Raw genomic sequence first — 24,051 nt, 5'->3', positions numbered from 1 at the left:
TCATCAACAACAGACGATGGATTGTTTTTCAGATGCACATAACCCACTGTGAATAATAAATAAACACACCATTAGGCCTAGCGGGTGGTTGCCAATGCCACTGGAGGACGTCACTTCGTTCACCCAGGCGTTTCCAGCGAGGGGGGGCCACTCCCCACGGTTTATCTTCACTAGTGGTCACCGTGGTAACATCACTTGAACCCCTGCCAAAGCTGTTCCAGCTCCTTACTCTGTACTGGTAAGTGGTGAAGGGCTCTAGGTCGGAATCTACAGGAAGTGGAATAAATAGTATAATAATTAGCAGATCCTAAACATTATGTGTTTAGAGTAGCAGCAGCTCAATTTGTGTAAACCGGAGCAGAGAATTGCCAATGGCGGCAGATGTTACATGAACATATAACAAATAAATGCAGCGGTCGCAGCTCGACAAGCTGTGAATGTGATGCAGTGACTGGTGCGTTGTACTACCCCTTCTGCTGGCCTACATGTACAGGAGTGTATTTAAATACCCGTGTACTTGCTCACACGCATATGCACATCCCTTTTAAGAGAGCTAAGGGACCACTGCTGTAAATGAAAGCACGTTTTAACCACCAGACTGGGACTATTGTCTTTACTACTGTGAAAACGGAGGCTGCAAAAACACGCATGCAGTGGCATGCACATGCAAATGAAACACACCGTAAACAAAACACATGCCTGAAAAGTGTTTATGTATTTGATTAAGAAGTGATTCTATAAGTATCACCATGTGTGTGGCCCATACATATTTATAGCACTCCTTGCATGTGTGTGATATAGTTCAGGCTTCTACCTAAGGGAAGTATAGCATGATACCCAATGTGTGTATGGCCAACATCTGGCGTATGGTGTGTGGTGACAGCTTTATGTGCCTCTGCCCAGATGGTGTCACAGCATTGCCTAGAAACTTATCGGAACCACCTCATGGACACATGCACAAACACACAAAACAATAGAAGCACATAGAGAAACACATGTACTTCAACTAACTAAATTACACAAAATAAATTTGTGTATACCATAAATTCCGGACTATAAGCCGCTACTTTTTTCCCAAACTTTCAACCCTGCGGCTTATTCAGTGATGCGGCCAATTTATGTAATTTTTCTAACAGCCGCTGGGGGCTCTCGAGTAGAAAAGGTAAGAATATATGCGTAGAGAAAGACTGCAACTTCTTGTCTTGTGCATAAAGTAAATTAGCGTGAACATACCCTCATCATGGAAAATGCAAAAAGAAAGGCATATGACGCAGCTTTCAAGCTAAAAGCAATCGAGCTGTCTGATAAAGAAGGAAACAGAGCTGCTGCACGTAAAACTTGGCATAAACGAATCGATGGCGAGACGCTGGAAACGGCAGCGGGAAGAACTGGAGCAATGTAAAAAGACGAAAAAAGCTTTCAGAGGTAATAAAAGCAGGTGGCTGTGTTGCTACCATGTTGCTACCGTTTTACTGCCGCGTCACAGGCACCGTTTGTGAAGAAAGTTATATTATTATTATTGTTAAGTTATATTATTAAAACTTTGAAAACTCTCTCTGTGTACCGTCTTTCTTTGTAAATATGTTTACATGTTTTAATTGGCTTATATACAGGTGCGGCTTGTGTATGTACAAAATCGTTTTTCCTCTAAAAATGTAGTGGGTGAGGCTTATAATCAGGTGCGCTCTATAGTCCGGAAATTACGGTAATCAAAGACACCTAAATATCAATATGAATATAGTTAAAACAGAGTCATGTTTATACATTTGAATATAAACTCCTATTCAATTCAACCCCCAATCCAGAATAAATTACCTGTGTAGCTATATCTCTTGGCATCCCCGCTGTATACTACCTCCTCATGGGACGGGCACAAACTCCCCTCGTGTCGCAGTATGCTACTTGTGTTGTCATGCGGGCGGAGGCCCGCGATGAGTCCCTCGGATGAGGTGTTGACTGCGTGGTTAAGGTCAGGTAGTGCCGACAGGACCCACGTGCAGGCCGTCATAGAGGGGTCGATGTCACAGGAGCCGCAGTAGGCTGTGGAGGCTGCAGCCACTGGGCACACAGCACCTTGCAAACAGCCACTCTGAAAAGAAGGTCGGAGACATATTGTATCAAGGTCACACTCCAAAAATCTTGTTCAAAGTCTTCCCTGAAGCTGATATAGTTCCAACAGGGGAACCAGCTACACATTTTCTACCATTTTAACTTCCTGTAGGTGTAATGCCAAAAATGTCCTAATACTAATAATGTATGTATAATGTAAGAGGTAAGGTGTGTATTTGTGTGAGCTATGTCCATGCAATGACCTTAATGGCATCATTAGAGCTAATGGGTTCCTACCCTTTGTACCCCTGTGCAATCATCTCAGTGTGTGTGTATGTGCTTGTGTCATGCTGACACCACATGACCCGGGATGATGAATGGAAGATGGACCAGCCACCATCCCTGATGTGACAATGTGTGTGTATGGTACAAGAAAGTCGATAGTGAAGTGTGGGTTTCATATGCATCTTGTAATAACAGTAATAAGGCACAGTAAACATTTCCATGAGGTTGGTTCGCTTGGTGTTCCAAGTCAAACCTTTAAATAGGAGCAAAATGTACGTTAATATGTCATAACATTTCAAAGTCCTGCAGGGGCCATTAGCAGCACACAGACAACACCATCAATCTGACTGGACAGTTCTTGTGGAGTAACAGTCCAGCATTTTGTAAGCATGTGGCTTTTGCATATTTTGGTTAAGAATAACATGATTATAATACCATAATGACCCTAATACAAAGACAATATTAATTTTTCCCTAGAAAAAAATGTGACTTTTATTCAAGGTCTCAAGATTTTATGCACACGAATCATTAGGTGCTGTCAAACGACTTCGCCCAAGCAAGTCAGAGCTATTCTTCCTGTCACTCACACACACCAGCTTCATAGACACAGAGGCCTTCTCATGTATGTCTCAAAGGTTGGGCAAGTGAGCAAACAACAGAGGAGTTATAATGCAAATTTTATGATAATGGTGATCAATGAAGCAGACACATCAACCGTAGACAAAAAAACATATCATTTTTTTAAAATGCAAACTATCAGTTATTTCACAAAAATTAAAGGGATAGTTCGGAACCCCTCGTGTTCAAGGCAAACGTTGTGATATGACGGCAGAGAAAACACTGAGTGATTTGTGAGGTTGTGAGGATTTTTTTCAAGTATGCTTTTTTTTTTCAAGTATTATGCTTTTGAGTAGCCAAACTCTTTAGTTAACTGTCCGCAGCAATTAGCTGCAACTACTTTTCTCAGCACCAAAATCCGACCAGAAAGCAGCTCACGACATGAAGTAGGGACTGAGTCGCTGTTGACGGACTTCACTGCTTATGGGGGTGTCATACAACTATGCCTTTAAAAATGTGAATTGAAAAAAAAAAAAGTAATTTTGTATTAAAAAGTATTTGGGTCAAAACATGTAGTGAATTGATAAAAGTAGCACAAATCATTTCATAAATGTACTGCACCTCCATGAAAAGTTTTGGTGTAGGCCTGTTGGCACACACATGGCGACGTGGGTCATAGCCAGTTCCACTGCAGCATTCCTGTTCTTGAAGTATGACCTTTGACCCGCAGCACTGCAGTCTGACTGTGGCATTCCCAGAAGGGTGAATCGTGGGAACTCCCTCAGTGCCCACGCAGCAGAGAGAGGTAGCGGAGTTGATGTACTCTTGACCACAGCAGGAAAAACCTAAGCAAGAAAAGAAATGTAAATGAATGAATGTTGTTGTGGGAGAATCAGTTTGATAATCTAACTTTAAAGTTAATGCCTCTAATCCAAAGTTTTAGATGAGCTATTTTCTTTCTACTTTCATCTTTCTTATTCGGGCTGTGACTTTGGAGGGAGGAAGAGTGTTGTGTTCAGAGAGCCGCCATGGCTGGCAGCGATAAGTAATGCCTGTCGGCCACTAATTCACCTCCAGTATCAAGGTGACATTTAAAATATATATGCTCAATATCACATTATTTCCCTACAACTGCTCAGTGGCAAATGTATGGCATGGATTATTACTGCAGCTTTGAGGGAACCTTGCATCTAATCTGCATGTTTCCTTACATTTGCACAACATAATACCTAACGTACCTGCTGTATAGATAGAACATACAAATACACAAACAATAAAATCATCATTGGGGACAACTATGTGACAAACTGTAGAGATGGCTGACATTGGTGTGTGCCTTAGAAAGGTGAGGTCGCGGATGTGAGGGTGAAACAAAAGTGAGAGGGAGCTGAAGACTGTAAAGCGTCTCTCCTGTGGCCCTCGTAATTACCCAGGTTGAAGCAATCAGGTTACTGAGACATCAACACAGCTTAGCTGAAGGGATTGTCATGCTTTGGCCTTCCAGTGGATTAGGGCCATAATATTGTCCTGCGAAAAGACTGAGTCAGCAAGAAACCCGCTGTGAGGATGCATTGGAAATTGAAATGAGCAAAGCATGGCAAGGTAGACTAAAATATTCTTTACGTACATATGGTAAAAAAAAAAAAAAGATAAATTGCATTTGAACCAATCAAAGCTTCTCATTTTCATTTATTCATTCATTCATTTTCTACCGCTTTTTCCTCACGAGGGTTGCGGGGGGTGCTGGAGCCTATCCCAGCTGTCTTCGGGCGAGAGGCTGGGTACACCCTGGACTGGTCGCCAGCCAATCAAAGGGCACATATAGACAAACAACCATTCACACTCACATTCATACCTATGGACAATTTGGAGTGGCCAATTAACCTAGCATGTTTTTGGAATGTGGGAGGAAACCGGAGTACCCGGAGAAAACCCACACATGCACGGGGAGAACATGCAAACTCCACACAGAGATGTCAGAGGGTGGAATTGAACCCTGGTCTCCTAGCTGTGAGGTCTGCGCGCTAACCACTAGACTGCCGTGCCGCCCACTTCTCATTTTAAGTACAAAAAATAATCATGTCTACTTTCTGGTCTGGTGATCAGTTTATGATAAAAATAATGCAACTTTTATGAGGTATTTAGTAAATGTATCCCAAGAGTTGATGACATGCTGATCCGTGGCACCACCCGCCTCCAGCTGTGCTGCTCATTTTATTTGACAGCCGACATTAAACACCAAGTCATTGCTTGGTGTCACGGCCTTGTCCTTTAATGGGGCTGCAGCTAGTTGCGGCGTGGAAGTAAGTGTTCAGTGTTCATGCAAATGTTGTGTAGTTGCTGTGAAATGACACAATCAGTGGGAGAATCTGTATGACGGGCGCCGTGTGACAGTGAAAACGCACGGGTTTGTGATTGTATGACATAAAGGCAGTGTGACGGCGAGTAACTCACTTAGCGGCGGCAGCTGTTGCGGAGCAGAGGCTCGCTGGCCCAATTCCCTCAGCGCCTTACTTCAGCTTCAATGACGAGCAAATAAACAGCTCAACACTTTTCCAAATAGCTTTTCTACACTCGTCTTCTCACCATCATAACCTTTACTCTTTACTCCTTCCTTTTATCTGGGTTCTGTGATCCCCCCATACTTGTATACATGTAGGTATCAACGTGGGAGCAAACTAAGACACTGATGGCCAGAGATAAGTAAATATGTACCCCACTGGGCCTCACAGATCAGAATTAGGTTGGGGGCTATTGTCATTGACATAAATGAAGTTAGTTTAGAAGGGTTGGAAAAATTGTTTTTGTCTGTATTTTTCTCAAACTAGTAGACCTTCACTGAGGTCTTCTGATGCCTCACGCCTGCACAAAATCCCTGATTTATTAGTTATTGAAACTATTAGTTGTATGATAATAAGTATATCAATCTTGAAGAAGAGGCGGCACGGCAGTCTAGTGGTTAGTGCGCAAACCTCACAGCTAGGAGACCAGGGTTCAATTCCACCCTCGGGCATCTCTGTGTGGAGTTTGCATGTTCTCCCTGTGCATGCGTGGGTTTTCTCCAGTTTCCTCCCACATTCCAAAAACATGCTAGGTTAATTGATGACTCCAAATTGTCCATAGGTATGAATAGGCGACCAGTCCAGGGTGTACCCCGCCTCTCGCCCGAAGACAGCTGAGATAGGCTCCAGCACCCCCCTCGTGTGGAAAAAGCGGTAGAAAATGAATGAATGAATGAAGAAGACATTCAGGTTTTTTGGTCCAGGATGAGATCAAAAATACCAACTTAAAGGGGGGCCATTTTGCTTTTTTTCCACTTTTCTGACCTATAAATGTAGTTACAATGTTGTATTGTTGTGTTAAACAATGGCAAAGTTTCAGATAATGAGGTTTGTCCATTTGGAAGTGAACCCTGAAAGAAGTTTGGTATGACTCTGAACGCTCGGTTTCTGTTTTTTTCCAACATGAGCTCTTTGTGATGTCACGGTGTGCCAAAAGTGAGGACAAGTTGTAGCTGCTTTATCCCTCCCTTGTCTGTCCTGTGCTGTGCTACATTCACATTGCACTGAGCATGTTTACAAACACTTCAGGTGTCAATCATACCCATGTATGAGTCTCGTCTACCTTAAAACTTTTTATAGGTAACTTTTTTCCATCATTAATCCGAAAGCTGTGCATCTTAATTGACAATTTAGTGAATATGTTACAGAAAAAAGAACTAACTTAACTGACTTCCTCCATGCTGTATGTGTGCATCAACTGTTTACCATTCTGCTTCTAAACGTTATGTTTTCATTATCACGGCAACAGCAGATATCCAACCCCAGTCTTAGTAAGCGTTATCTGTGTGATAGCGTGCTACGCTGGTATAGTATAGGTTTTGAAACAGGCATCCAGTGTTTTCTCTGCCCCTCATTGTAGCGTATTTGTGTTGACAACGATTTATCGCACACCTCTTGTTTTCTCTCTAGCATCGCTGAACGCTCGGGCTCTAATCTTCAGATTTATGTCGGATTTGCATACATTCATTAACAGCGTCGGGAGCGCTGCATCAACACAAGGTGCTTAGACAACGTGAATTATTATTAGGGTTTCAGTCATTCCACTTAATGATAAGTCAATATTTAGCCCTGCCAATGAACTACTGATAAAAATGTGTGCTGTGGATTAGGGTTATCCGGCCTCTCTTGGAGGCTAAAACCACTCTCCAACTTTAAATAAATCAAAACAACACTTTTAAATAGCTGAATATATTACAACAGCTTTGGTCTGAAGAGTGGAAAATACAGGCAATTTGTGACATACGAACTAAAAAGGTCATACGGTCGGCTTACATCATCATTTCCTGTTCATTGTCTACTTTTTAAACACGCCATCAAAACATGATGTACGGTTTTCAGTTTGAGTGACAGTTTGACTTTCTTACCTGACACATGGACGCACATATACCTGAACACGGAAAGGCGGGCCTACAAGGACACATGCATACGTACAGTACATGTCAACACATTTACCACTTGACCACTCTTCATTATGAGGTCTGTTTTTGAATGTCAACATTAGCAGGGATTTCTGTGACTTGTGTGGGTATCTGCCGTAATGTTTCAGCTTTCTGCATGTGTATACAGTATATGTTGAAATGATACATGCAGTACTTTTAACACTGAGGATGATAAGACATTACTGTTGTGGGAATATGTAATATAACAAATGTGTACGTATTTATATGTTGTTTATTAATCTGCAAATAATGGAGCATCAATTGTCAATTTAACATTAAAAAAACAAAACTAAATAGATAAATGTAATTAATTAATGCACTAAATTAATTGAGAACAGAAAAAAACTGGTTTCAAACATTAGGTAGTATAATTTAATATTGTGGATCATTAAATAAATGTAAATAATTTCAAAGCACTAAAATACAGTTGTTGAGCACCAAAAAAGGTGTCAAACACTTTGATAATATATAAATCATTGTAATTTAGGTATAATGTGAATGCAAAAATGTGAAACTATGTGAAAATGTGAAACATTATAGTAATGCAACAATTAAAAATAAGTCTGTATCCATTTGCATTTAATGGCAATTAATTTAATAAAAAAATAACAAATAAAAAAAAATATATGACAATATTTTAAATGAATTAAAGCACTAAAATAATTGTTAACATTGGAAATTAAAAAAAAAACAACATTTCTCCTCAGGCTGACTGCCCTCAACTCTGTGCTGCTGACAACCTGGATTTATTCTTGGCAGTCATTAAACTCGATGTAATAGCAAATTCATCATCATAAGTATATTAACAGAGAGAGAAATGTCTCCCCGTGTTCATGGAGCACTTTATCTTAAAAAAGTCAGCCAGACGCTGCCGTTTGGAATCCACTACTATTGGCCATTTGCTACCCATCATTGATGAGGAGATTTTGGCAGTGATTTACATGGACACAGGCTTACACACACACTCACACACACACGCAGACGTGCGTGCACACATGCAAACACACTCACACAAACACATGCACAAAGACTGATATATTCATTTGTTTTAGCAGGAAACCATGTAAATACATTCAGTAGTATGCAAAAAGAGCTTAAAAACAGAGGGAAGCATACTTGCACCAAGTAGGAAAAAACCCAAATAAGCCGTTCACACTTGCGCGCGCGCACACACACACACACACACACACACACACACACAAACACGCATCCACTCTCTCAACTCCACTCGGCTCAGACTGAGCAAGCTTAACTACAAGGATAATTTCCCCCCAGCAAATGGTCACTGTGCCCTTGAAAAACATATTTGATTATTACTTTTTCTCCCCCTCCTCTTTTTTTTTCTTTTAGCATCATCACAGCCATTTTCATCACGCGCTCTGATGATGGCACGGCAAGGCGCGTTAAGATAACACCCCGCCACCGCCAGGCTTTTAACACTTAAACGGTGAAAAGGGATATTCAGATTTGTCCTTGAACGTTTGGATGGGGCCTGCTGGGTTGGGACGGAGGGAGCCAGTCAGTGAAGGAGTTAAAGAAACGCTGACATTTTTTTTGAAGATTGGCTCCTGAGGAAAAGTGAACTAGGGAGGGCATTTAGAGTGGCACGTACACATTGGGAAATGGGCTAAGGTGAGGTCTGAAGGGTCAGTGAAAGAGTTAAATAAGTGTGCACTATAAAGTGTAAGTGTGAAGGGGAAATGATTAGCGGAGCTCACACTGCTAGGGGACTTAAGGGGGAGTCAGGGAGCAATGGGAGGCCAAAGACACCACACACGTCCCTCTAAATACCATCTAATCTCACCATAATCTTAGCTCACCATTTTACATGCAAACTCTGAGGCAAAGAGAGGGAAAAAGAGGGGAAATGAAGACCTTAAAAGTTGCAACACATGAGGGAATACAAAGGCAAACTAGGTCAATGTTTCCCTAAACTTACTTAGCAACTTTAGGAAGGTGGTAAGGAAATGAGGGATGGATTACAAATCATATTTAGAAGTGTGGCAGAACAAAAAAAAAATCAAAGACTTCAGTAAGATTTGAGAACTTTTTTTTTTTTTAACCCTATATACCTAGGTAAGACATTGCACAACTTTTATTTCAACATTTTTGCTGGGATTTATTTTGTTTCATTTTGTATATGTAGCATGTGAGCAAATCACAACTCTAATTGGTACGATGATTTTCTGTCACAGGGGAACAATATTTTGTTAAGGCGAGCCAGCGTTGTTGCGGCCAGTGGTGGTCGAACAGTCTTGAAAGTCCACGTTGCTGCAGCTTGAAGTTTTTTTTTAAGGTACATGTCCCATTACTGTCTGGGAGGGGAGGGGAATGATGTGATAATGCATTTATTTTTCCTAATATTTTTGACCGACAGAGTCACTAAAGTCGACTGGTCGATCGCAATTGACGGTGACCACTGTTCTAGGTCCAGAAGGTTTCATTGGCTGTTCATGTTTTTTGGAGATGCCACCACAGAACGGTACCAGTGGTGACAAAGAGGAAAAATGTGATGATGACCATAGAATTGGAACTCAGCAATGTAGGAAAGCTGCAGACACACTGCTGTCCCGGGTGCTCAGTGCAATATGACTAACTTAACAATATCCATTCATTCATTCATTTTCTGCAGTCTACCAGGTTGCGGGGGTGCTGGAGCCTATCCCAGTTGTCTTCGGGCAAGAGGCAGGGTAAACATTGGACTGGTCGCCAGCCAATTACAGAGCACATATAGACAAACAACCATTCACACTCACATTCATACCTATGGACAATTTGGAGTCGCCAATTAACCTAGCATGTTTTTGGAATGTGGGAGGAAACCGGAGTACCCGGAGAAAACCCACGCATGCACACAGGGAGAACCTGCTAACTCCACACAGAAATGGATGATGGTGGAATTGAAATCGGGTCACCTAGCTGTGAGGCCTGCACAATAACCATTCGGTCGCCGTGCAGCCTAACTTAACAATAATACTGATTAAAAAAAAACAATGCCAACGATTCTTCTTTGGCATATTTCTATGGCATTTAATGATAAAATATTACTTTAAAAAGTGGACGTAGCGTTCATAAAGGTTAATAATAAGGTTAATAATAAGGCTAATAAAGGCGTTCCCAGGCCAGTTGGGAGACATAGTCTCTTCCAACGTGTCCTGGGTCTTCCTTGAGGCCTTCTACCAGTTGGACGTGCCCTGAACACCTCCCCAGGGAGGCGTCCGAACCACTTCATCTGGCTCCTTTCAATGCGAGGAGTCGCGGGTTCCACTGTGAGTCTCCCTTTCTCCCCTTATCTCTAAGAGAGAGCCCAGCCACCCTTATTTCGGCCACTTGTACCCGTGGACTTCGGTCACTACCCAAAGGTGTTATATATTGTTATATTACTTTATATAATATTTCAAACTCAATAGAATTCCACATTAACTGTAAACGTTTGAAAATACTTTGACTCTAAATACCACAGCTATCATATCCTACACACTGTTTCAAGATGTATTCTTGCTTTGACAATGTTGTTGAAATAGAACAACCAGTGCAACTGTTAAAGTGTTGACAGGAACCTTGTACGGATGTGTTGCATTCAGTGGATGGTGACAATTCTGACCCTGATGCTATTTGCTGTAATTTAGTTTGGTTGCATTTTTACCCAATATCAGTTAATTCCAAAAAAGCACACATGAATGCTGGCATCGTGTTGGTTGGACATAATATATATAATTATTTTTTATTGTGTGTGTGTATGTGTGTGAGCATCTCTACGTGCACACATGTGCATGCAACCCAGCGTATCTGTTGCCAGACGGCTGTCTCCTGGCATTGGCGTTCCCCCGCAGTGCGTGTGTATGGTTGTTGACAGTGTGGACGGTAATGTGTGATAGATCGCACTTCAGGGACCCCGTAATCACATCAGCCTAACCTAGTCTATCAGCTGGGCACAATGGGATACCCTTCACTCCTCCTTTAATCTGCTCCATCTAGTTCTTCTCTTACAGACTTCTTTTCAACCTGGGATTTGAGTTAACCTGCATAGAATTTTCAAAATGTTTTTGAATGACTTATTTTAATAGACAAAATTAATCTATCCATTTTTTATTAGACTGATTTTTTTCGCCAGCCAATCACAGGGCACATATAGACAAACAACCATTCACACTCACATTCACACCAATGGACAATTTACACCATCCAATTAAACTAACATGTACATTTTTGAGATATATGAGGAAAATGGGGGGAAAATGCAAGCACAGGGAGAACATGGAACCCGTTCAGACCGAGATACAAACCCACATCGCCTAACTGTGAGGCACACGCGCTAACCACCCCCCCCGACCGCTACCCTTATTTATAATAATGTAAAATCTCTTTTCAAACAGTAAAGGTATCTCATCACTTATGTGTCTCTCATTAAAGCTACAAAACCCTCAATATGGTGCAAGGAAGTATCGTGAGCGACCTGTGCCAAGGTTAAGCAGACTATCCCATTATAATAGGTGAGCATGTTGTTGTGGGGAGGGTCTTGAAACAGACGTGTGGGGTCGAGGTTGCATAGCATGGCCCCAGGGCTCCCCCACTCCGCAGCGCACCCGGCAAATGGCCCTTAGCCTTGCTAGTGCCGCTAGCCCTACGATCCATCAAACCATATGCTCTCAATGGGGAAGCTAACGCTAATGACTGATGAGTGGCTGTGGACAGGGGGAGAGGGAGGGGGAGACGGAGGGGCAATGGAAGGAGGACGAGGAGAGGAAGAAAGGGTGGCAGCATGAGGCCAGAAGATGAAGCAACGAGGTTAAAGAGAGTTTTTAAATGGGACCTATTATGCTTTTTCCACTTTTCTGACCTATAAATGTACAATGTTGTATTCTTATGTTAAACGATGCCAAAGTTTCAGATAATGAGGTTTGCACATTTGGAAGCGAGCCCTGGAAGAAGTTTGGGATGGCTGAAAATGCTCAGTTTCAAAAGGCGTGGTAAAACTGCCCCTCTGTGATGTCACTGAGGCGCGGACTTCCTTATATGCCCTGGCTCTGCCCCCTAAGCTTAATTGCTAGCAATGGCTCGTACAGGAGTTCCTGATTCCCCACCAGCAAAAGGAATTCATATTAATCTGACTGTTTTGTGTGCATATGTCAGCTGATAAACTTTCCAACGTTATTTGGTCGTGTGGAGTCTCGACTTCTGGATCAGGTTCGGCTGTATGTTAAAAGCCGACAAGATACATTGTTTACCGTTTGCAGGTAGCTGTGAGTGTAACCAACCACAGCGGACTGGGCAGGCCTGCAGGCGGGCCATGAGTGAACTAAATTAAAGCAGACGTAAGAAATACAGCTGATTAGGTGCAGATTCTGGAAGAACTGTAAAGCTTTGTGTGCTGGTTATTGTGTGTAGCTGCTCTATAGGAGTCCACAACTCAATACAAAGGGCCAAAAAATGAGCATAATAATTTAAACAAGTTAAAATAGCCTTTATATATGTAGGTGAAGAATACCATAATATTTAATGGTTAAGTTTGAAAACATAGTCACCAACTACTTTATAATGGACGTATGTTGGGATGTTTGCAGGCTGATGGATAACTACAGGCTTGTCCAATGGGACCATTATTTATCTGTGATGAATCAAGTCCACGTGTCTACCTCTGGCACGCAACACTAAGTGAACCCCGCAGAGCACACCCTGTTGACTCTATATGTGCATGTGCGTGTTTGTGTATGTCTATGCGCATTGTGAAGAGGAGCAAGAATTTGTGCGTTATTTGTCCTGCTGTGTGCTTGGCAGTGCCCTCAACTGAGCCATCCAGAGTGTGTTTCATCATCATCTGCCATGACAAAGATGTCTAATGACACACACATTCACCTATATGCACACAACACGCACACACAGTCCCATCTGTGCCATGGTATCTGGGTGCTTGGGGACACTGCAGGGGGAAGAAAAGGGAAACGACCCCACGTTCTTGCACCATGTGTCTTCCTGTCCTCCCAATGCTTAATTCTTCTTTGTCATTTTTTTCTTTCTTTTCAACCCTCTTAGTCAAAGATTTAAGTATTATGGCAAGATTAAAAATGTGGTTGAGAATCAAGCACCACATTTTACACACAACTTATGCGAATGTCTTTGTTTTGACAATACAATTCATTAATTAGCCAATACAAAAATGAAGTACTGTCAATAAAAGAAGGATTCCAAGCATATTTCCTGTAACCTAAACACCCTTAAAATGCAACCTCACCTGGAATGTATGTATGCACTTGTCCCTTCCTGGCATTGCCACAGCAAACCAGTGCATCATTGACAATGTGGCCCCCGCAACACTGGACCCCATAGCCATCATGGAGGTTCCCACTGCAACACAGCTGGCCACCTTTGGTGGAGTAGGGAACACCCCCACAGCAGCTGTCCCCCAGCCCCACTGAGACTCGGCCCTGCGAGTGGTCGGGGCAGCAGTATTCATCTACAAACACAAGGTCAGATGAAGGGAATGCTGTAAAGTCAAACAAAGTAGAAAACACTTGTGGAAACTCACTGGTTTTGACTTGAACATAGTACGTTCCGCAGCACTGGTGGTCTGGAAGAGGTGGCAACAGTTTGCCATTGCAGCAGACTGGACTGGAGGAATTACTGAAGCTGAGATAACGTCCGTCACAACAGTAATGTTGTGGCATTTTACTGAACAATATTCCAGTACAGCAAACCTGGTTGAAACATGAGAAAATGCAGTCATAAAAGGTTCACGCAACAGCATCAAAAATTAGCACTAAAAAGGACTTGTTGAAAAAAACTTTTACCAAGGTCAGCACTTGTAGTACAAAATATATACTCAAAAAGTAAAGATGTTCTGCACACAAAAGATGTTGCTGTCGGATGCAGCAGATGAGCCACTATGAATGTAATACAGTACATCCCAGACTTTGACATCAACCTTCTAGATTACATATATTTAATTGAGATGTTGAATTGAAATGAAGATTGATGCTAAATCCACAGTACATTATCACAATTTATGTCTACGAACATGTGTATAATGAAGTCAGTTTTTCAGAACAAGTAAAGAAGAGCAGTAAGCAGAAGCAAGGAAGCTAATCACCTGTACATCAGGGTGGAAACACGACGTCTCACACACACTATAAGAGGCTGGACACTGCAGGTAGGAGCACCTGAGCTTTATGCCTCTTGAATCTTTCCCCAAAGAAGACATGCCCCCTGCTGATGTTGAGCCACATAACCCTAAGGACCGTCTTAGGACTTCGTAGCCCAAAATTATTCCACTTGGTCTTCTCGGAGGCGACCAGTCCAATTTGACACGCCTGAGAGAGAAAATGCCAAAAATATGAATGCAATTAGTGATGCATGAATGTACTGTACGCCATGATCAGATCCACTATTCAAAAACACAACAAATATCACCTTGGACCCAGTAGTTGTACAAGTGGTGTGGCCATGTCAGCAGGTAGGTCCTCCACAGTAATTGTTTGAGTAACATTACTACGAACACATGCATAAACAGTACACACCTCCACCTGAAACACACAGTACTCTCATGTACTTTTGTATGGATAAATATAAGTCTTTCTAAATGTGTGTACCTGTATGTTGTAAACGGTAAAAGGTAGCAAGTTGCCCAGCAGGTAAGACCCAGAGGTGTTGTCTACGCTGCCATGGAGGCGGTCGTCCACGTAAACTCGGTAAGCGGTAATAGCTCCGTTTGCTTTCAGAGGAGGAAACCAGAGCACACGAACAGTGCTGCTGTTAACTGGAACTACTTCGGGGGCCAAAATCCCATCTGGCTCTGAGGATTGGTGCATAGACACAAAACTTTCATTCAGATTAGAGTTGGAAAATGTAATCATCAACACACATATTGTACTGTATGTATACTATATATGGATGTGGAAATGTCAGAACAATGCAAGATGGTTCATTCTACACTGGTTTGATAAAAACGTTTGCACAAAATCCACAACACAAACACTTTTAAATACCATAAAATGACTGGCTTAATGAAATTACATAAAATAAATCAATAAATAAATACAATTGTATAATTTATACAAGTAGTAGTTGTGTGTTTATGTGTGTGCAAGAAATGTAAAGGCAAATTTGCTGCTATACTCTTCATTTACTGCAACAGGAGGACATCAGTACAACAATAGACAATAGAGGAGTAGGTCATGATATAACGGTTGGTGGGATGAGACTGCATTAGTTCAAATATATTTGGCCAATGAAGTGAGTGTGTACGACGTCTTATGGCTGTAAAATAATGAAATTACCTTAAAGCTAAGTAAAGTTAAACGAGCCATGCTTTGCTTTTAGCACCTAATGGTTTTCTCATGTTTTTAATGCACTTTTTAGTACACTGCTCAGGTTTGAGGTGAAAAGAAGAGCTTTCGTGTGTGATTATAATTTAGAAGACATAGCAGGGAAAGGGATGGAGAGCTGTATCTGCATTTACACACATAATAACAATCGTTTTCAGTTGGCATTACCTGATAGGTATTACTGTTAGTCAACATGGTCTTAATTATTGTGTTTAACTAAACTCCCCATTGCATCACTTTGACAGCTCTTTGTAACATTTCCTTTTTTAGCAACATGAAAGTCCAAATCTTAAGAAACAGCCATGTTTCAGACATGACTGAACTCTGATCCACTACAAACTCCAACTCCAAATATGTACATAATGAGATGATGTTTCCTAGAAAGCTTAAATAATAATAGCTGTGTTATATGTTGTAATAGCGTTCCTTAGACACGTAAGTGGCCATGCTAGCTGTCTGGTGCTGGACCGTTTGTGTGTGTGTGTGCATTGCCGACAAGTTTTTTTTTTTTTTTTTTTTTTTACAACACCTTAAATCTGCCTGGCATGCACAGTCTGTATTGATTTCATGCCTCACTACATGTATTTAACATCTCCTGTGAAGTGCAGAGACACAGTGAAATGCACATTAACACAGACACTTAGCAAAAGTGTATTGAATTTACACACTCAATGCCATACTGTCACCCACATTTACACCGGTAAACAATAGAACTTTAACACACACACACACACACAGCCAAATTAATTATCAATTCCCCAAAGCTTTTCGGCCATTTTTATTATCAATAAGCAGGCATTAATTCACATACCTCCATCCTCTGTGGTGACGTTAACTATTGACTTTGTTGTATTATGTGCTCCATTAGACACGTGTAATGACAACATGTAGGTGGTCATGGGCCAAAGGTCAGTCACCACTGTAGAGAGGCTTTCTGGGGGAAAAGCCAACTTTTGTCTCGAGTTGGCAGAGGTGACTGTAAGGAAGTACATCTCCACTTCACCCTGCAGGTCCTGCAAAGCTGGGGAAGAAGTGAGTGCACGGTTAACATGGTGTACACATTTATCAGTTTTATCAGTGACATTGGCCTTAGGTTATTATTATGAGTATGCACAGTTCATTAAGTAAACTTACACAATCTAACAATGCTCAAAATTGTGCCTTACAAACAAACTGTGTAAAACTGCGACTGTATAAAAAGCAATCAGACTCTCTAATAAAGTCAGCTCCAATGAAACATTAAATCTATGACAAAATGTCACGTATGTCCGCAGTAGTCTTACAAGGTGCTGTCCAGTTGGCATGAACAGCTGTGTGATTGACAGCGTGTGCAAACAGCGATGGAGGACGGAGAGGAATCCCAGCCATGGTGACGGCTGTGATGATTTCTCCTGAAGAAAAGCCCGCGTCATTGTGGACCACTAACTGATACTGGTAGCGTGTGAATCTGTTGAGAGACAATGGCAGTGTGATTATAATGTAGGTTACGTTACTAAATCACAACAATGTTTGGAGGAGGGCCGTGGGTGGAATACATTAAAACAGACCCAAAGAAATACAGCAGAATAGGTGCAGATTCTGGAAGAACTTTGTGTGCTGGTTATCGTTTGAAGCTGCTCTGTAGGATGTAGGAGTGTACAAATCAATACAAAGGGCCGAAATATAAGCACAAAAGGTCCCCTTGAAATGATCAGTTAACTATTATGTCATGATATTGTGAATTATTATTATTTAGGTCTCTCTCAAACATCAGTAAAACAACTAACCAACATAATTAAAAGTGCTGACTGGTTCAAAAGTATGTCATTTGATGACTTGAAGCACAAAAGAGATAGTAAGTCAAAAAAAAAGTACACCCAGAGTGGTTTAGCAAGCGAAAAGATTTGTTTTAAAAAACACATCAGCTTCCACCAAGTGCCAAACTGAGATTAGTGGGGGGACGCTGTGTGAAAAACAATTTAATTCTTTGGAATATTTGCTTAATGTATCTTTGAGCGGTATTAAAAAGATGTGCATCAGCAGCAACTCGCCGATCGGCTCTGCACACATGGCTGGCTGCGGCGCCGGCGTTTGCTCTAGAGCTCATTTCAGTAATCTCACCTGCTTAGGCCTTTATCTTGGTAGAACAATTTGGTGCCGGAGTAAACATGGAGCCAGCGATGGAGATCTTCAGAAGGGTTGGCGGATGGGGCTGTTACTATGGGGACTGTGGTGACGGCAAGCGGCTGGTGGGTTTTACGTCGCAGCAACTCATATCTGAAGGGGAAATTTGAATAAAAGAAACACACACATGCATGCACACACACACAACACAGGGTACTGGGTGTTCAGGAATGTGTTAACTCACAACACTTGTACAGCTTTGTGTGCACGTTTGAGCGCACAGACACATCTAAATGACTATACGCACACACAAAAACTTGCACACAATTTTCAGCTGAGTCCTTATCGCTAATTTCCTCCTCTTCTGCCTGTTTTCCATGTTCTCTATTTGCTTATGTTCCCTGCATCCCGCCCCTCCCTTCCTCTTTTGTGTTTTTCTGCAGGGTTTGTGTTTTCCTCTCCCCACAGTGATGCTAATTTCTGCTGTAATCAGAAAAGAAGGGCTTAATGCCACCTTTTAACCAACCCACTTAAACAAACACGCCGAGCTGAGCTGTGCAGAACACAGAGATGTGCTCATGCATTTTAATTGCCTGTAATGAACAACAGACTTTTTATATACAGAACTTGTTGCCACAAGACACAGGTCAGAATAGACAAGGTATAGCATACATGGAAAAGGTCCATCACCTGTGGCTCAATGTGCAATAGACCCATGGAATCAGATTCTTCAGTGTATGCCACACGGAGTATGACCCCAACATGACAACGATTACATCACTTGTCTCTGTGCTTACCTGATGTTGGGTCCGTTGGGCTTGCGTGGAGGTTGCCAAGAGACAGCAAGGAAAGACTCACTGACAGCTACCGCTGACAGGGCTTCAAGGCCTTGGGGGCTTGTGGCAAATGTTGTCGCTGGAGTCGGCAGACTTTCCGTGCATCCTCCGACATATCCACCTCCCTTGGAGCACACAACCACGGTGACACTGTAGTTTGTGTAGGGAATCAAATCTGTCACCCTGACAGTCAGCTTGGTTGTGTTGCTGCCATTGTGGAAGATGCGGGGTTGTGGGAGACGGAGCTCGTAACCCTGGATCTCCCCATTGGGAATTAAAGGTGGAGACCATGTGACCTGCAACAGAACGGGGAGAGCGTGAACAGGGTGTTGTACACGTAAAATGCAGTAGTTACATAAAGAGTACAACTTTCACGAAGAACATACTGCAACCCGGTGGTTGGGGACCCCTGTCGTACAGCATGCTTCTTTTACACATTTGAAACCACTGTAAGCATGCCACAGTATATTTATGTTTTATATCAACCATGCATTTGTTTAACAGTTAAGAATGTTAAAATTGTAATCACATTTAATGTCAAATAAAAAAATAGGTTTTAAAGTGGCAACAGCTTAACTTTAAAACAGACTATTTTCGTTTCCATGACATCCCATGGGAAAAATTGTTTCCCAAAGTGAACAAATCAAAGGTTGTGCAACGTCCTTTTCACTGCTTGCTGACGACAGCAGAAAGCTTTTAGATGGATGAACTACAGGAAGTCATGACAGTGTGAGTGTGTGTGTGTGTGTGTGTTCATGGAGTATCTGCATCAGAGTGTGGACATCGTGTTGCTGGAGTCCTACAAAGTGTTGTCATGTGGGTGGCATCCCAGTGTGCATGTGTCATCACATGCCTCTGCAATCAAATCTCTCATGGGAGAGATAACCTGACTTTGACTTGAGCAGACGATTCCTTTCATCACATTTAAAAACGTGGCGTGCACACACGTACGCATACACGTAGATACACACACACACACACACACACAAGCATGCACCGACGCCATGCTAAAATAATGAAAGGCGGCTGGTAATGGAATTGCCGCATGCAAAAACAAAAGCTTGCAGTTGCGGAGCGCTGCATCTGGTTTGGAAGCTGTTCAGGTTGTCAGCGTTTTAGGGGTAAGGATGAATTTAAGTGGCACACACAAATGTCAAAATGCACCAACTCACCTGCATTTTAAATGTGTTGAGTGAATACAGTACATAGACATCAATGATTCATTCAAATACAAATGACAACAAATGCAATGCACGGCTTATCCACTTCATGTTAGCAGAATGCGGGTGCCAACACGCTTATGCACACAAACTGTCATGTACAATAAGTCATCAGTTCAGAGAGGCTCGAGACTTATGAGTGTAGGTGATTAGGTGGTCAAATGCTGATGAGAGTATTATGAATGAATGTCAGGAATAATTATTTCTCATGCAACCTTGATATTCATTTAACAAGTGACACTGGGAGGTGATGCAGGACACACACGCATGCCGCTGCATATGGACAGGGTCATGCTGAGTTAGGTAGCTCATTTCCCAAAGTGCGTGTAGGGTGTGCTTTATGCTCGCAGTCATTTACAGATTGAATAGCCCGATGTAATCTGGAGATGGTGAAGACAGTGGAGACCCTCGGCTGACACACACCACAGGGGCTAAGGCCAGTACAGTCTCAGTACTCTGTATGTGTGTGTGTGTGTGTTTTTTGTGGATTTGAGCGAGGGAGCGTCAAATGATAATGTTGCCAGTGAGAGAGAGAACGTACGTACAGTATGTGTGTTTGTGTGAGCATCAAAAACAAGAGAGTGCTTTTCAGCTGACGGTACAATTCTGTCCTTTCAGCACAGAGAGTAAGTGCTAGCAGAGTGACACGAGTATGCAGGTCAATACATGTTGACATTCTTTGCTTCCCAACCTTGTTATAATATACATAAATCCTGTATATGTAAATGACCGCTTGGGGCTAATTGAGATGTGGAAAACAGACAGGGAAATTTGTGTTTTCATCATTTTTTTCGGTGGCAAATGTTAAACAGACCTTACAGTTGGTCACTGGTGTGTGTGAGTGGCAGGAAGAAAAGCTCTTATTTGGCAGCACTTTGATTGTATACATCTCTTAACACCAAATGTGAGATGGCGGTAACATTTAGGGCAATATGGTATTCTTCCCATTGTCACATAGTGATGTAGCTTGATACAAGAATAGCCGCCTTATGATTCTATTTTCTGTTCTATTCTGTCAATGGGGACATCATTTTATGATATGAGCTGCAGAAGAGACCATTGAGAGAATTAAGGAGATGAGTGTACTCAAAATCCTCTCTGTTGTCAAGGTCAATTGGTAACCAGGAAGCGACCAGCCTGCCTGTCCAATTAGCATCAAGCAGGAAGAACATTTTCCATCTTGGATGTGTGACCCCTAAAGCTGTGCAGCTGTAGAGATGACAGGGGTGGTTCTGGAATAATGACAAGCATTAGCATTTTTTGGCTGTTAGCATTAGTGCAGGGCTACATGTGAAAGTGTGTGCATGTGTGTGTGCAAGCATAATAAAGTGTCTGTGTGTTTCCTTGATGGGCCTTGATGTGGGATTAGCCAGAGCTGGAATTTAACGCTGGCCCCTCCTTCAAAATGGCCGACAGGAAGGAAGCCGCCTTCGACAGGGTCACAGTCCCACCCATTTTCTGAAGGGGACCTTGAGTTGAATGTTTTTTTGCTTTCTCATTAAATCCCGAGAAGGAAGGAAAGAGGAATGAGTGTGACATTGCTTTGACTTTTCAACACCGTCAAACTCTAGACAAAGACTAGACAAATCCACAATTACACTGTACTGTCTGGTTGTGTGTATTTTACATTTGAAGAGACCACACGCATCATTGAAGGTCAAATCAAAATAAAGATCACCTGTATTGACTCTGGTCCCAACACTTTAACCCTTGGAGGAGTCACACCAGCTGGTCGAGAAGGTCTGGTGGAGATACTGGCCCATGGTCCTGCAAGTATGGATCAATACCTTGAATTTAACAAGGGGGTGCATTCATGTTTTTAGGATTGCGAAGTACTATTACCTGTGGCATTGCCAGCTTGATTATGCAGCACAAGTCTATAGTGGTAAGTTGTCCACGGACTAAGCGCTGATGAGGAGTCCAAGAAGGAAAGAGGGGGAGGCTCTGGCAGAAGGTGTCCTACTGTGGAGATTTGTTCTGTACCGGCAACTCTGCGTTCAATTTGCCACCTTTGCCAAGATACAGTACAAGGAGAGGCATGATTAAAATACCTAAAGCATCTACTTTGCATTGGCAAATTAGGATGACAAGGAAGTTTGGATTCACTAGCGATGTATAACCCCTGGTACCCATTTGTAAACAACACAACTAACCTCAAATCTGTCCGGTGTAGGCCCAGCTTTACAGAAGAATGGGCTGAATTGTATGTGATCATGTCTCACCTCTCTAAAGGTCCGTTTGGGCTCTCTGGTGCACCCCAGGACAGGAGAACAGAGGTGGGTGTGTCAGAGTAGAGGTGAGGTGTAGGGAGTCCTTCAGGAGGTGCTGGCAGGGTCCGAAAGCGCACCGTTTCCGACATTGAACAACCCACGCTGGTGCATGCTTCCAGCTGGATGACAGGGCAGTGATTGATGCATTAAGTACAAAGTACATTAAAAGTACAAGCTCTACCAAAGATCTAAAGGAGAAAAGTATACTTGGGTTTTGTAGGAGTTGTATGGCAGGAGGTCAAGGAAGGTGTAGCTTGTGGTGTTCCCTGGAACAATGACTGATGGTGGGGAGAGACTTAAAGTTGATGAACTGTTGTCGTGGAGAACATCTTGCTCACTTTCAGGTCTGCTTGAAGTGTATATTTTGTGTGGCACGGGAGGGTTTGGGGGCACCCTTGAGAAGGCAATGGGTCCAGAAGAATCTAATGACTTGGTTCCTACATTAGAGGACAATGGAGTCTGGTTACTCTTTACGAGGTGTCGATATGAGTCAGAGGTGGTAACATTTGGTTGACTTCGGTGAGGGTCTGAATTAAAGATTGAGTTGGGTTTCAAACTGGTGCCAGGTTTGGTATGGAAAGTAGAGTTAGCATCGGGGTGAAAATAAAGGCTGAAATTGGTGATGATGCCATTAGGTTGGGAGGGAGGTGCCCATGCGACTGTCACATTTCGAGCATGGAGCATGAGAACAGTTAGGGGGTCTACGGGTCCTGGACCTGTTGGGACAAAATAAAAGAATACTTAGGAAGAATACAGACACATCTAGAAATAATACTTTATGTAATGTATCCTTAAAAGCCTCGGTCCTCGAGGGTACATTTCTGGTCATTTGGTCAGGAAGCCTGCATAAACAAACGATATTAACGGTATAAATGGTATTAACTGATGAGATCCAATACAAAGAGGTGTACCAAAAAAGATACTAATGTTCAGTTTTGACACTGTCAGAAATATAACAATAGTCTTACTATTGTAGTTCCAGTTTGTATTAATGTAGGTGTCCACGGCATACTGAAACATAGTGACAAAATATATTATGCACTTGTACCTAATCAACAATGTGCTTAGTACACCACACCAAAGCCCCGCCTCCTTCCATGCCTAGTATTTACATCCCAGTGTACAGCTTCATAATGGACACAGAGATACATGTCTATACATGTCTATACATGTAGACACTTCATATACCGTAACACACACATGAATGTTTTCCAACCACAGTGATGTAGGAGAGCAGTAATGGAGGGCTGTGAAGGGCAAGCAGATCAAGGTGACTGAGCGGACTGAGGGAGCGTGCTGCGCCGCTAAGTGCTACCGCTAACTGCTAACGGCTTTCCCAGATGGAGATGTGTATATGTGTGGTACTCTGTGTGTGTGTGTGTGTGTGTGTGCATGGAAGGAAGAGGGAAACCTAGTGAAGATGTCAAAGAAAATGTGTGGTTTAGAATACACCTGTACGACTGTACTGTATAAGGGTACAAGAGTGCATGCGTGCATGTGGACGGACATGACAGAGTGTACATTACATGTTTTGTACTCGGCCCCAATGGGGAACCATATGCATTCATTTGAATTGATGATGCTGTTTATCAGTATGTCGTTATTAGCAATTATAATTATTTTTGCTTAGTCGTTGTTTGTCATGTGTTGTGAGATGTGTGCATGATTTTGTGCTACTTTAGAAGTATTTTCCCCTCAAAAAATAGTACTCAGATTTTACATCAACAAAGCCGTGCTCACACAGCTATTAATAAGATATTAAATTTCTCCATATTGACCATCCACAACAATACATATTATGCATATGCAAGTGAATATGGCCGTTTCATGTGACTCTAATGTTAGTTGTTGTTGGTGATAATCTTTCAGTCACCCCTTTCGTTCCTTCCTGACTCCTCTCCTCCCTAC

At 42.2% G+C, this 24,051-nt stretch overlaps 1 protein-coding gene across 1 annotated transcript in view; it reads right to left on the bottom strand.

Moving 5' to 3' along the window:
- ush2a (Usher syndrome 2A (autosomal recessive, mild)) overlaps positions 1-24,051 on the bottom strand; it is a 153,944-nt gene that overhangs the window by 44,481 nt on the left and 85,412 nt on the right. The window contains exons 51-66 of the mRNA XM_078795872.1: positions 22,351-22,859; positions 22,096-22,262; positions 21,716-21,882; positions 21,552-21,640; positions 18,615-18,949; positions 17,815-17,970; positions 16,998-17,161; positions 16,526-16,735; positions 14,980-15,182; positions 14,801-14,913; positions 14,481-14,700; positions 13,920-14,088; positions 13,626-13,847; positions 3,514-3,737; positions 1,816-2,089; positions 70-267 (exon numbers count right to left, since the gene is read on the bottom strand). Of these exons, the coding sequence (XP_078651998.1) occupies positions 70-267; positions 1,816-2,089; positions 3,514-3,737; positions 13,626-13,847; positions 13,920-14,088; positions 14,481-14,700; positions 14,801-14,913; positions 14,980-15,182; positions 16,526-16,735; positions 16,998-17,161; positions 17,815-17,970; positions 18,615-18,949; positions 21,552-21,640; positions 21,716-21,882; positions 22,096-22,262; positions 22,351-22,859 (3,420 nt within the window). The remainder of the gene's footprint in view (positions 1-69; positions 268-1,815; positions 2,090-3,513; positions 3,738-13,625; positions 13,848-13,919; positions 14,089-14,480; positions 14,701-14,800; positions 14,914-14,979; positions 15,183-16,525; positions 16,736-16,997; positions 17,162-17,814; positions 17,971-18,614; positions 18,950-21,551; positions 21,641-21,715; positions 21,883-22,095; positions 22,263-22,350; positions 22,860-24,051) is intronic.

The sequence above is a fragment of the Doryrhamphus excisus genome, linkage group LG13 (genome assembly GCF_037039965.1).
Source record: "Doryrhamphus excisus strain RoL-2023G ecotype Guam linkage group LG13, RoL_Dexc_Guam_v1.1, whole genome shotgun sequence".
Classification (NCBI taxonomy): Eukaryota; Metazoa; Chordata; class Actinopteri; order Syngnathiformes; family Syngnathidae; genus Doryrhamphus; species Doryrhamphus excisus.
This window is presented reverse-complemented; position numbering and strand designations above follow the sequence as displayed.